The sequence below is a fragment of the Molossus molossus genome, unplaced genomic scaffold (assembly GCF_014108415.1).
Source record: "Molossus molossus isolate mMolMol1 unplaced genomic scaffold, mMolMol1.p scaffold_m16_p_1, whole genome shotgun sequence".
Lineage (NCBI taxonomy): Eukaryota > Metazoa > Chordata > Mammalia > Chiroptera > Molossidae > Molossus > Molossus molossus.
The window spans coordinates 1,286,144-1,299,489 of record NW_023425344.1 but is presented as its reverse complement, the minus strand read 5'-3'; the positions used below and the strand labels follow the sequence as shown (position 1 = coordinate 1,299,489).

General features: G+C 55.1%; 1 protein-coding gene across 2 annotated transcripts in view; it reads left to right on the top strand.

The window, feature by feature from the left end:
• Positions 1-13,346, top strand: part of ZFYVE28 (zinc finger FYVE-type containing 28) — a 43,920-nt gene that overhangs the window by 26,455 nt on the left and 4,119 nt on the right. For both annotated transcript variants that reach the window (XM_036273903.1, XM_036273896.1), the window contains 3 exons: positions 6,297-6,352; positions 11,174-11,352; positions 12,630-12,746. In XM_036273903.1, the coding sequence (XP_036129796.1) occupies positions 6,297-6,352; positions 11,174-11,352; positions 12,630-12,746 (352 nt within the window). The remainder of the gene's footprint in view (positions 1-6,296; positions 6,353-11,173; positions 11,353-12,629; positions 12,747-13,346) is intronic.

The window sequence follows — 13,346 nt, the reverse complement described above, 5'->3', positions numbered from 1 at the left end:
TTGGGTCGCCCTGGCCAGTTTGGCTCGGCGGTTAGAGTATCAGCCAACGACTAAAGGGTTGCTGTTTCGATTCCCAGTCAAGGACATGTATCTGGGTTGCAGGTTCCATCCCTGGCCACCATCAGGGTTGTTCAGGAGGCAACCAATCGATTTGTTTCTCTCATATCCATGTCTCTCTCCCTCCCTCCCTCCCTCTCTCCCTCCCTCCGTCCCTCCCTCCCTCGATCCCTCCCTCCCTCTGTCCTTCTCACTCTATCTAAAAATCAGTGGAAAAAATATCCTCAGGTGAGGATTCATTTTTAAAAATCATGCAGGTTTATTTTGAAACTCTCTGGCCTGTTCCACTGACATTTTTGTCTACATCACACCCTCTTGATGGTGGTGGCTTTATACTGAGCCATAAAGTCAGGCCGTGTAAGTCTCTCTGGCGTTTTCCTTCTTTTTCAAAATTGTTTGGGCTATTCTGGGCCCTGTGTATTACATATGAATTTTAGAGCCAGGTTGTCAATATCTTTTCTTTTTTCTTTTTTTTTAAAGCCTGTTAGGAATTTATTGGCATTATGTTGAATCTATATACCAATTTGGGGAAAATTAACAATGAAATAATATTGAATCTTCCAGTTCATGAACACAGTTTATCTCTCCATTTATGTAGGTCTTTAATTACCCTCAGCAAAGTTTTATGGTTTTGTTTTGTTTTTAATTTTTCTTTAATATCCTCAAGTGAGGTTTTTTTTTTTTTAATTTTTTTAAATTGATTTTAGAGAGAGAGGAAGGGAGAGGGAGAGAGAGATAGAAACATCGATGAGGGAGAACATCGATTGGCTGCCTCCTGCATGCCCCTCACTGAGGATCAGGCCCACAAGCTGGGCATGTGCCCTGACCGGAAATCAAACTGGTAACCTCTTGGTGCAGGGTCAACGCTCAACCACTGAACCACACCAGCCGGGCTTATGGTTTTTATTGCAGAAGTCTTACACATTTGTCATATTCATCCCTAAGTAGTTTCTATTTTTTGATGCTACTGTAACTGGTAGGTCCTGTTTTGTCATTTAAATTTCCAGTTGTTCATTGCTAATATATAGCAACATAAGTAATTTTTATATTGATCTTGTCTCCTGCAACCTTGCTAAACTCACTTTATTAGTTACAGTAGTTGTTTTTTTTTAACATTTTTTTTTACATGATGAACGTGTTATCTGTGAATAAAGCCAATTTCACCTCTTTGGAACTGGATGTCCTTTTTACTTCTTTGTCTTGCACTTGAGCCTGGCGAGGGTGGCACTGATGGAAGCGTGGGGTGTCTTTGCCCTGCTCTGCTCTCAGAGGGAGAGCACAGTGTCTACGAGTGTGATGTTGGCCGCTGGGCTTTCCCAGGTGCGTTTCTCGGGTTCAGGGAGTTCTCTTCTCTTCCCAGTTTGGCGAGTATTTATCAAGAACAGACATTGGGTCCTCTGTCTTTTGGGATGATCAGACAGCTCTTTTTTTTTTTTATCCTCACCCGAGGACATTTTTCCATATTTTGTTCAGGTAGAGTGGGAGGAAGAGAGAGGAGGAGAGAGAGAGAGAGAGAAACATCGATGTGAAAGGGACACATCGAGTGGCTGCCACCCGCACAACCAACCAGGGCCAGGAACAAACTGCAACCGAGGTACATGCCCTTAGCGGGAACCGAACCTGGGTCTCTGTGGACCATAGGCCGACGCTCTAACCGCTGAGCCAAACCAGCCAGGGCCAGACAGCAGTTTTATAGTCTATCATGTGATGCATTTCATTCATTGCTATTCAGATGTGAAGCCAAACTTGCATTCCTGGGATGACCCTCACGGCCATGAAGTAGCGTCCTTTCCATGTATGTTGGCTCCGATTTCCTAAAACGCTGTTAAGAATTTTGCATGTGATCACGAGGAACGTGGGATGGTAGTTTCCTTTTCTCCAATGTCCCTCTCAGGTTTGAGTATCCGCGAGAGATCCTGAGGTCCTGAGTGGGTCGGGAGCATCCCCACTCCTACAGTGTTCCGGAAGAGTCTGTAGAATTGGCATTATTTCTGCCTAAAATATTTGGTAGAATTCCCCGGTGAAGCTGTCTGAGCCTGGAGCCCTCTTTATGGGAAGGTTTTTATCTACAGCTTGAATGTATTTATTAGCTGTAGGTTTGTTCAGTCAGCCACCTCCTGCTCAGTGAGTGGAAGGGTTTACCTGCATGGTCCTTTGCCCCTGGTCCATCCTCCTGACTCCTCCTCCTCCTGTGAGCCAGGGATGTGCCTCTGCTCAGAATCAGGGCTCCCCGCTCTCCTTCTGCACCCCAGTTTCTGGGTGCTCTCTGCACTCTCCTCGTTTGTTCCTTGGGCCATCCCCTCCCTCTCTGCCATGACGCCCCCCCTTGCCTCTTCTACGCCGAGTCACCACAGTATGGCCTCACTTGCTGCCTTTGCTAAAGCCCGTGGACGCTTTGCTCCATGGCCTCATAGAATCTGCGGCCATGTCTTCATCATCATCCCTGCTTCAGAAATAGGCGCAGAGCCCCAGTCTGGACGACCCCTTCCATCTCTCTGACTCCGGTTTTCGGGCTTCCTGCAAGACCCCTGGGCCCCTCCTCAGAGCCACCCTCAAGTCTTGTGCCCCCACCCCGAGTCCCTTGGGCTCAGGGATGTGATGCAGGGTGCTGCTTGGGGAGCAGTCATCCCAGATCGAGCAGTAATGAGGCGGCCCCGGGCGTCTGGAGCGCGGGGCCCTGGGGCTCACGTCCCGTCTCACACCCTGATTCTCTCCCCGCCATCCCTGCCCTGCAACTGGCCTCCCCGGCCCAGTGCAGACACAAGGCATGCTGGTGGCCATCAGCCCAGCTCCCAGGAGGGACCCGGCTGGCGCCCTCGGAGGACCTGCGTCCCTAGCCCCGTCGGCCATGGGATGTGTGGGCACTTGTGGCTGGGGTGCCACCTTCCTGGGCAACTCCAGGAGAATAGGGCTGGCAGAGTCCTGGCTGTAGTGCATCCCCACCTCCTGCAGGTCCCCGGGGAGGGCTACAGCCCCCTGGTTCTGCCATCCTCTTCCTGCCCGACTCCCGGTTCCTTGGGGCACCAGGGGAGCCCCAGTCGGGCAGAAGCAGGGCTCTGTGATCGAGTGGGTGTGCCCAGTAGGCACTGATGGTACTCAGGAGGCTTGGGGGGGGGGGCGAGGGGCAGGACTTGGGCTGGCAGCAGCCTCAAGGGGTCACCTTCTTCCACCCCGGGGACCAGGAGAATTCCTGTCTGAACAGCCACTTCCCTGGAGCAAGGCCTTCCTCTCATCCTCACAGGGTTTAAATTGCCAAGTGGGGTGCAGCAGGAAGGCCAGGATGCCGCCCTCTGTCACCTTCACCCGCTGCTCTTACTCACCAGCCGCCGAGCCTCTGCTCAGAGAGCCCGCGAGGCTGACGCCGGCCGGTGGCCATCCTCCGCTTACGCGGCCGCTGCCTCGGTTTGCACCGCGCGTGTGCGTGTGCTCCGGCTTGTCGCTCGTGTGCGTGTGCTCCTCGGCAGCGCCTGGTTCTCCCGAGCGCACGCACAGTGCGCCTGCGCTAGGGTTAGGCTCCCGGAACAACCAGGGGGCCGCTCCAGAGCTGGCTGCCTGCAGGCCCCAGGGCCCGGTTGTGTACCCGGAGGAACCAGACCATGGCCACCACCCCTGCCCATGGCTCCTCGCTGAGAGGAGGGGCGTGGGCGGTGCCTGGCCTTCAGGGGGCCTGCGGGGCAGGTGGCACCAGGGTGAGGGCAGCAAGCCCAGAGGGAGGGCCGCAGGAGGCGACGTGGCTGTTAGTGGCTGCTTGGGGGGCCATCCGCCTCCCCTTGGTCACCTGGTTACATTCGCCCAGCCCGGTCGGTCCGCTCTGCCGCACAGCCAGTCACCACGCCCACGCGGTCTGTCACGGTTTCCCGGGCCAGGTGTCTGCGTGGCACGTGGCTCTCTTCTTGGAGTCGCCAGGCTGAGCTCCAGGGGTCAGCCAGGCTGCATTCCCGCCAGGAGCCACCCGTATGTCTGCCAGCTGCCCCCAGTCACGGAGAGGCTGACAGCACCCAGTGAGTGTCGTGATTTGATGGTCCCCAGGTCAGCGCCTGCCCTCCTGGTCCAGCCGCCTCTGTCCCTGTTTGTGCCCTCTGTGACTCCAGCCACTTCCCACGGTGACGGTGCCTGCCTGAGGATGCTCTCTCTGGAGAGGGCTGGCCTGTGCTTGTCCCCAGGGGATGTCACAGGGTGGTGGGAGTCGTCTGCCCTGGAAGGCAGGGCCATGCACTGCAGCCACAAGAAGGAGACTTGAAATGACTGGAGAGCAAAGGAGGCGGGAAGAGGCTGGTCTGACCCACAGCTGTGAGCACGTTGCTGCCCACGGGTGCTTGTGCTGACACCCAGGGCAGCCTGGCAGCAGGGCCTCGTGCCGCTGTGCTTGTGCTGCTGTGTGTGGCGGCGGTGACAAGGACCACAAGCTGGGGGGAAGCACAGAAGCTGACCGTCAGCTCAGACTCCTTGGTGAGGCGGGTGCCCCTTGCCCGCCAGCCTCAGCGTCTCACAGCTCGCTGCCCCCCGGCCGCGTCTCAGCCTCTCACCCTGGACACGAGCCCGCTGGGCACCTCCCAGCTCTGTCTCGGTTATGTGTGCGGCTCCCCTCTAGACTGGGCTCTTGGGGAGCACACGCAGGGTCTGACTCATCCCTGGGACCCTCTTCCACACCCCCACCCTGTCTGTGTAGCAACTGCCCACAGATCAGTGCCCTTCCAAAAGGGTGGCCTGGGCAGTGCCGCTGGGCCTCCTGGTGCCCAACAACACCATGCGCATAGTCTCCAGGGACTGGCAGACCTGACAGGACCCAAGCCCAGGCCCCAGGTGGAGTCCTGGCTCTTCCTGCCTCATCTGTTCTGTTGGGGCAGCACCTCAGGGAGTGTGCTGCCCAGGACCAGTCTCCCATCCCGTCTGAACCCCCGCCCCACCCACAGCAGCAGGCTCTTCTCCGAGGTGAGGCAGCAGGTGTCTCCCCCCTGCCTGTCTGCGTGGTTGTGTCTCAGTGTGTGTCACCTCAGGCTTTAGCCCTCGGCTCTCCAGGAGCGTCAGGGCCCTCCCCGGGGTCCTCCAGGAGCCGTGTGCCAGCCTCCGGGCATTTCTCTGAGGTCTGGGGCTGCAGGGCTGAGCCTGAGGCACCCTTCACCCCACTTAGGATAGACCCTGCCGCAGGCTGGGCGTTTCTCCTCGAAATGACATTTATTCTTCTGATCACAAAAGTAATACTTGATCATAGAAGACACTGGAAAACAGTACTTTGTCCGTCATTCTACTATTCAAATAAATGGAAGGAGATGCTGCGCCTTGACGGTCTGTCCACCTGGTGCTGCCTTCTCGTCGACAAGCTGAGCATCTGCAGCCTCACCCTCTGCCCTCCAAAGGGGGGACACACAGGCGCGACCCCTCCACTGCGTCCGCCACGGGGACGCGCATCCCGCTGACCGGCTGTTTCTTGAACATGAGTTTTCTAGATGGTTACAAGGAAAACGTTCTCTTGTTGTGTGTGCGTGTGTGTGTGTACCAACCAGCGGTTTGGGTATATTCAAAGCTGTGCAGGCGTCACCATGACCGATTCCGGACCATTTCCATCACCCACAAAGCAAACACGTGTGCACCCCCCCCACCCCCGCGCTCTCCCCTCAGCCCCTGGCGGCGGTCAGTCCACTCCGCTGGCCCAGGGTCTCAGATGGGATCGTGCTCTGTGGGCCTTTGCCGCTGGCTCTCACTGAGCACCACACTTTCCAGGTTCTTCCCGCTGGGGCGGGAGTCAGGTCCCTCCCTTTCCGGGCTGAAGACCAGTTCCGTTGCCTGGTGTGTTTATGCGTTTACGGGTTGTGGGGCAGGTGGGCTGCGTCTGCTTTGGGGCTGCTGGGAACCACGCGGCTCTGGACCTTCGCGTGCCACGTTTCCTGTGAACGTGTTTTCAGTTCCCTCGCCTGCTGGGTCACAGGATCCGGGAACCGCTGGGCTGGCTGCCGAAGGGGCCGCACCCCACTCAGTTCCCCCCGGGGTGTCCGAGGGGTCTGGTCTCTCCGTAGCTCTACCACTGTTCTCACCTTTTCTTTGCCAGACGGCAGAATTTTATGGTTTTGTGAACACAAATACAATGTGCCCACAAGCTGTCTATTCATTTTCTTCGCTGCTCAGCCTGGCTTTGGGGTTGGTGACGGATGGCAGCTGGGCTGCTCTGTGCCTAGCAGTTCTCGGCGCTCTGAGGACACTCTGTGAGTGATCTGAGCACAGTGACACGGGTCGCACGTCAGCAGGGCTTCCTTGGCGCTGTGGGCCAGCAACTTCCGAAAGCCAGTGAGCAGCATGGGCTCTGTGCTCTCGTTGCCCCCACAGCGGGTGCTGGGCATCAGGGTGTGGCCTTTACCCTTCTGCGCACCCCATGACTGGTGCCGGATGAACTTCTTGGTCCTCTTTGTGATGATCGTGGGTTTCACGAGGGGTCTGAGGGCAGTCACAGTGCCAGGCAGGAGACAGCTGCCACCTCCATAAGCAGTGCTGAGGAAGAGCTGTTGTCTGTGTGTGTGGTTTTTTAAAAAACGTTTTGTTTTTTTATTTTTTAGAGAGAGATAGAAACATGGATGTGAGAGAGAAACATGGATCAGCTGCCTCCTGCATGCCCCCTACTGGGGATGGAGCCTGCAACCTGGACCAGGAATAGAACTGGGACCTCTCAGTCCATGGGATACACTCAATCCACTGAGCACATTGGCCGGGCTGTTTGCTCTGTGTGTGTGTGTGTGTGTGTGTGTGTGTGTGTGTGTGTTTAATCCTAACCTGAGAATGGGAGATGGGAGGGAGGAAGAGAGAGAGAAACATTGATGTGAGAGAGACACATCGACTGGTTGCCTCCGGCGCAACCCCAACCAGGGCTGGGGATGAACCGCAGCCGAGGTACGTGCCCTTGACTGAAATCAAACCCAGGACTCATTGGTCCGTGGGCCAATGTTCTGACCGCTGAGCCAAACCGGCCAGGACTGTTTGCTGTGTTTTTCTAAAAAATTACTGCAGTCATCCTAATGGCTATGAAATGAAATCATGTTGTCATTTTGATTTATTTGTGTTTTCCAAATGACTAACAATGTTGAGCATCTTTTCATGTGTTTTCACTGTTTGTATCTTCTTTGGAAAAACATCTATTCAAACCCATTGTGCATTATTTGTCTTTTTATTCTTGAGTTATGAGAGTTCTTTCTATATTCCAGTTGCTATTCTCTTATCAGACACATGATTTGCATAATTTTCTCCCATTCTGTGGGCTGTCTTTTGCTTTTCTTGATGTTATCTTTTGACGCACAAAAGTGTTTTGTTATGTTTTTGAAGCACAAAAGATTTTAATTTTGAAGAAGTCCAGTTTATCTGTTTTTTGTTCACGGTGCTTCTGATGTCATAGCTAATAAACTGTTGCCTTATTCAAGGCCACAAAGATTTACATTTATTCTAAGAGTTTTAGCTCTTACATTTAGGTTTTTGATCCATTTTGAGTCCATTTTCGTATGTGAGGTAAAGTAAGGGTCCAACTTCATTCTTTTGCTTGTGGAAATCCAGTTTTCCCAGGACTGTTCCCTTGTTGAAAGGTCTTGGCACTCTTGATGGAAATCCATCAGTTTAGCCCTGGCCGGTGTGGGCACTGGTGTCAACCGGTGGACTAAAGAGTCTCAGGTGTGATTCCGGTGAAGGGCACATACCTAGGTCATGGTTCGGTCTCTGGCCCTGGTCGGGGTCCTGTGGGAGGCAACCAGTTGGTGTATCTCTCTCACATGGGTGTCTCTCAAAAAAAAAAAATAAAATGAAACAAATGTATCAGTTTATCCCTGGACTCACAGTTCTGTTCCACTGTGATGTCTATCCAGTGGGGCAGTCTTGGTTACTTAGTTTCTTTTTTTAATCCTCACTGGAGGACATTTTCCCATTTTTTGTTCAGATAGAGTGAGAAGGAGAGAGAGAGAGAAACATCGACGTGAAAGGGACACATTGAGTGGCTGCCACCCGCATGACCCAACCAGGGCCGGGGACAAACTGCAACCGAGGTACATGCCCTTAGTGGGAACCGAATCTGGGTCCCTCTGGACCGCAGGCCAACGCTCTAACCACTGAGCCAAACCGGCCAGGGCCTTAGTTTCATATTAAATTGCAAATTACCAGTGTGAATTCTCTAACTTTGTTTTTTTTTTCTTTTTCAAGATCATTTTGGCTTTTCTGGGTTCTTGCATTTCCATATAGATTTTAGGATGAATTTGTCAGTTTCTGCATAGATAAAAGAGTAGCTGGTATCTTTATGGATTACACTGGACCAATTTGGGGAGTTTGCCTTCTTGACAATACTGCCTTTCAGTCCGTGAGCATGGGCTACCTGTCCATTTATTTAGGTCTCCTTAATTTATTTCAATTGTGTTTTGTAGTTTTCAGTGTGTAACTCGCATTTTTTGGTTAAATTTATTCCAGGTATTTTAATCTTTTTGATACCATTACAAATAGGATTGTTTCTTAATTTCATTTTTCGTTTGTTTATTGCTACCCTATTTTAATATAAATTGACTTTTTAAAATAACAGCTTTATTGACAGACAGGGTGGGACAAAAGTAGGTTTACAGTTGTTCATATGGAAAAATGATACAATAATTAATATGTGATAATACAAGAGTAAACTCTGTGTTTTACATACTCACAACTGTAACCCTACCTCTGCCCCACCTTGCATAGTACATATACCACCAAGTTCACCCTTTCAAAGTGTACAATTCAGTGGTGGTTTATATGTATTTACTGTTTTTTAAACATTTTTTTTAGCATGTATTCACTCTCAACCTCTATATTGAATGCCAAACTAGTCCAGCCTCTTCCACACAGACCTCAGTTTCTTTCCTCTGTTTTCTCCTTGTCCTAAATATTGGTTTTCTACTTTAAAAAATATATACATGTTTTTATTGATTTTTAGAGAGAGAGAGGGAGAGAGATAGAAACATGGATGAGAAACATTGATTGGCTGCCTCCTGCACGCCCCCTACTGGGGACCAAGCCGGCAACCCCGTTCACGTGCCCTGACCTGGAATCAAACCGGGACCTCGCAGTCTATGGGACACGCTCAATCCACTGAGCCACGTTGGTCGGGCTTTTCCCCCCACTTTTTAATTGTGGTAAAATAGGTAGAACATAAAATTCACTATTTATCTGTCTGTAAGTGTACAGTTCAGTAGCTTTCTGCCCATTCACAGTGTTGTGTGACCACTGTCTATTTCCCGAACATTTCCATCTTCTGAAACTCTGTCCCGGGGCAGCCCCTCCTCCCCTGGGAACCACCGCTCTTTCTGCCTGTGCTTCTGACCACTCTGAGTACCTCGCATGAGTGGGATCCCCGCGTCTGTCCTTCGTGTCTGGCTAATCTCACGCAGCATGTCCTCCGCAGGGCTCACCTGTTGTAACAGGTGTCAGAATTTCCTTCTTTGTCAAGGCTGAATCCGTTCCCCTTGTGTGGGTGGGCGACGTTTTGTTTGTTCCTCCACCACCGGACGCTCGGGCTGCTCCCACCTTTTGGCTGCTTCGAGCGTTTGTGTCCAGCGGGTCCCTGAAGAACGTCATTCTGTTCATCTTCATTCTGCTATAACGTTGAGTTGCCGTAGGAAGCTAACTCTCGTTTATATCAGTTCATCTCTAGTAAAACTGGTTTCGTTACACGTTGTTTCACTTAAAGTTGCGGAGCCTGTGGACGGTGTTAAGTGAGCACTGACTGTATGAGTCCCTGCTGTCAATTCTTCTGGGTGAAGCTATTACTGAGATGAGGGGTACTGAATGGATTTGGCCTCACCCCTTCCTCACTCAGCCCCCCAACCCCCCGCCGGAAACCCTGGGCCAGGAGGGGAGAGATGCAGCTCATCTTCTCGTCTTTATGGCCCTGGTGGGGCCTTCTGTCCTCTCGGCTGGCACACCCAGCCCACCCCAGCCTCTTGTTCCTGTGAAATGGTAAATGCTCATGAATGCAGTCACTACATTGGAGTGTGCCCACAAAATGCACACCCCTTCACTGCAGGAAGGAACCCGGGCAGCTCCGGCCTCTTGGTGGTGTTGGCCCGTCGCCTGGATTCTCAGGGGCGTCTCAACAACGGCTTTGCACCTTGAGGATGGACCCAGTCAGAGGCTGGGCAGCTCTGCGTTTCCCCGCTGTGGTTAAGGGGCTTTGCGCCGTGAGCCACCTCCCTGCCCCCCACCCCAGCTCTGCCCCCTCAGGACGGGCCACTCTCCGCTTTCTGTCCCTGTAGGTTCTGCTGGAACATCCAGCGCCCGTGTCTGAGGCTGGGCGGGGTGGGGGCGGGGCCTGCGAAGCCTGCAGCAGAGTGTGCCCCCCCCCCCCCCGCTTTACTGAGCTGGTCCCCATGGTCTTTCCAAAGTCCCTGGCCGGTTTACACCCCCTGCGCCACCCCCACAGTGCGAGGGGCCACCCACCAGGCAGCTCTCCCCTCTGAGGACCTGGGTGAGCCAGTGGCCTGGAAGGAGCGGCTTCTCCCAAAAAGGGAAAGCGGAGGTCGTGCAGGCCGCCAGCACAACTCTTAAAACCGTGTGGCGAGCATTCTGGGGAGAGAACAGGTTCCGCGTCCAGGAACCCGCAGCGGGAGCAGGAAGGGAACCTGCCAGGAGGAGATGCCAAGACAAGACAGGCGGCCATTCCCGGGGGGCAGGGCCAAGCCCAAGTGGGAGGCGGGAGGCGAAGGGATTGAGTCAGAGGGTCAGGGCCGGGACAGGGGACACCCCAGCTTAGTGCAGGCTGGACTGTGGCCCTGTCGCAGCTGCCAGGTGACCCCCGAGCGCAGCCTCAGAAAGCTGGGGCGACACCCCTGGGAGGCTGGGGAGGAGCCTGCCCGCCGCTTCCAGTCTCGCGGGCCCCAGTGTCCCTGGGCTGGTGGCTGTGTCCCTCCTGTCTCTGTGCCAGTCACTCAGCCTCCTCTCCTGTGTTTCTGTGTCTCCTCTCCCGTTTCCTGTAGAGACACTGGTCACTGGATCAGGGCCACCAGATACTCTAAGCAGGTGCGGCGAGCCTTCCACAGGAGGAAGTCGGGACATAATGTTAAGCGACCGCAAGAAGGGGCCGCTCAGCGCGTGGTGTGGGAGCGTCCAAGCCCAGAGCTCTCGGGCCCAGAAGCCCCGCCGCCCACCCAACCACCCTGTGTGCTTCTCTGTGCAGTGGCTCGACGGCCCGGGCCTGCTCCTCGGACAGGACCACGCCAGAGGCGGCCCCCGCGGCCACAAGAGAGAAGATCCGATCCAGGTTCCACGGCAGCCACGACCTGATCCATCGCCTATTTGTCTGCATTTCAGGTGCCACGTGTGGGCCTGTGGGCTTGTGGACACGGGGGGCTGTGCTGTGCCTGCGGGGCTGAGGTTGGCTGCAGGTGAAATCCCGGTCATGATGTGATGCGGTGTGGGTGGTGCTGGCTGCTGGTGCTGACGGCGCCGGCCCTGCCCGGGGGCTTGCCTTCTGTCCCGTCACCGTCCCCGAGCCCTACGATGAACCCATGTGCCCAGCAGAGAGGAGCACCTCAGTTGTTGCCAGGGTCCACCAGCAGTGGCCCCTCGGCTGCCCACAGGGAGGGCCTGTTCCCCTTGTGGTTCAGACTCTGCTGCACATCCTGACCAATCTTTTTCCTTCCCTCCCTCGGGACGGTCAACAGCAAGAGGGTGAGGGGGAGGTGCTGTCTCCCAAGGGGATCCAGAGTGGCATGAGCAAAAGGGCATCTCTTTCACATTCTCCTTTCATTTTGTGTGTGTTAAATGAGTACATATCCACATGGTTCGAAGTATGCAAAGTGTGAAGTGCCCCCCACGCCCCCGGGAGGGGCTCGGCAGTGCTTGCCCTGCAGTGGGCTCTGCCCCTACCTGGCGCCTCCTCTGCTCAGGGCTGCAGGGGAGGGGCCGGATCGCTGCCACGGGGCCCCGTGGGCACCGCTGACCGGGCGGGGTGGGACTAGAAGGGTCTCGGGGGCTCCGAGCTGTTTGCTCATCTGCCAGAATGGACCACGTGGTCGGTTTCGAGGCTTAGGAGACGCTGTGCCTGGCGGGTGCTCACGCCGCTGGCACAGAGACCCTTCAGAAGCTTGGGCTCTGTGGTGTCAGCGCGGGCTGGTGGGGTGCGCACAGCTCCCCCTGGCTTTGCTGGAAGTGGAGCTAGCATTGCTGTTCCCTGGGGAAGGCTGAGTCCCCCTGGCTTCTGGAGGGAGGGGAGCCCCTGCCTGTGGCGACGGGAAGTGTTTTCCTGCCAGGAAATGTCTGGGGGCTGGAGCGGAGCAGAGGACCTGGGTGTCCGGCACCTCCCCCGGCAGGGTCCAACTCTGGGCCCAGCCACGCGGAGCCCTCTGCGGTTTGCCATGGGGGGCACAGTTCCATTCGGGGCTCTGAGATCATCCCCCGCTGAGTGGTCAGGACTGTGTAGTGGTGGTGGCTGTGACCCTAAGGGTGAGATGTACCCCAAACTTTTGCGTCTGCCAAAGAAGTGTCTCCGAGGCTGGGCAGCTGTTTCTGCCTTGACCCATCTGAGGACACGCCGAGTCCCCAAGCTGGTCAGCCTCCCCCGCCTTCCCTTTGTCCCTCTGTCCCAGGTGTGGCTGACCAGCTGCAGACCAACTACGCCAGTGACCTGAGAAGTATCCTCAAGACCCTCTTTGAGGTCATGGCCACGAAGCCGGAAATGGACGACAAGGAAAAGCTGAAGAAGGGTGAGTGCCAGCTCGGGACAGGCTCTGTGGTCACATGACCATGGTGTCCAGCACCCCAGTGTGTGGGCTTGCGGATCCGCACCCCTCTCCATGGCCACCCAGCAGTGTGGCTGTCTGCCAGGAGCCGGGGCGCACACCACAGGCCCCAGAGCCTCCCCTGGAGGCCACGCCTGGAGCATGGTGCCACCCCACACCACACGCCTGCCCTAGAGGGCACAGCTGCTCCTCCCCCTGCAAGGTCACCGGCCTCTTCAGGCTGGAGGGACGGTGCTTGTCTTCAAAAAGCCAAGTCCCAGACGTGACAGCATCACTTCTATCCAATTCCTTCGGTCACAGTGTCAGAGGCCAAGACATAGGCCCTGTGTCTTGATGAGGGAGCGGCTGTCAGGGACCTGCCTCACCTGGACACTCTCCACACAGCACAGGCCTGCAAGCACACCCTCCACATGCTCTCCCCTGGTGCGTGCACACACACACACACAGAGGCATGTTTTCACATGTGCACACATAGACAACTCACATGGGCATGCTCTCACACCTGCACCTGCACACACACATGGGCCTGCTCTCACACACTCACACCTGCACACACACATGGGC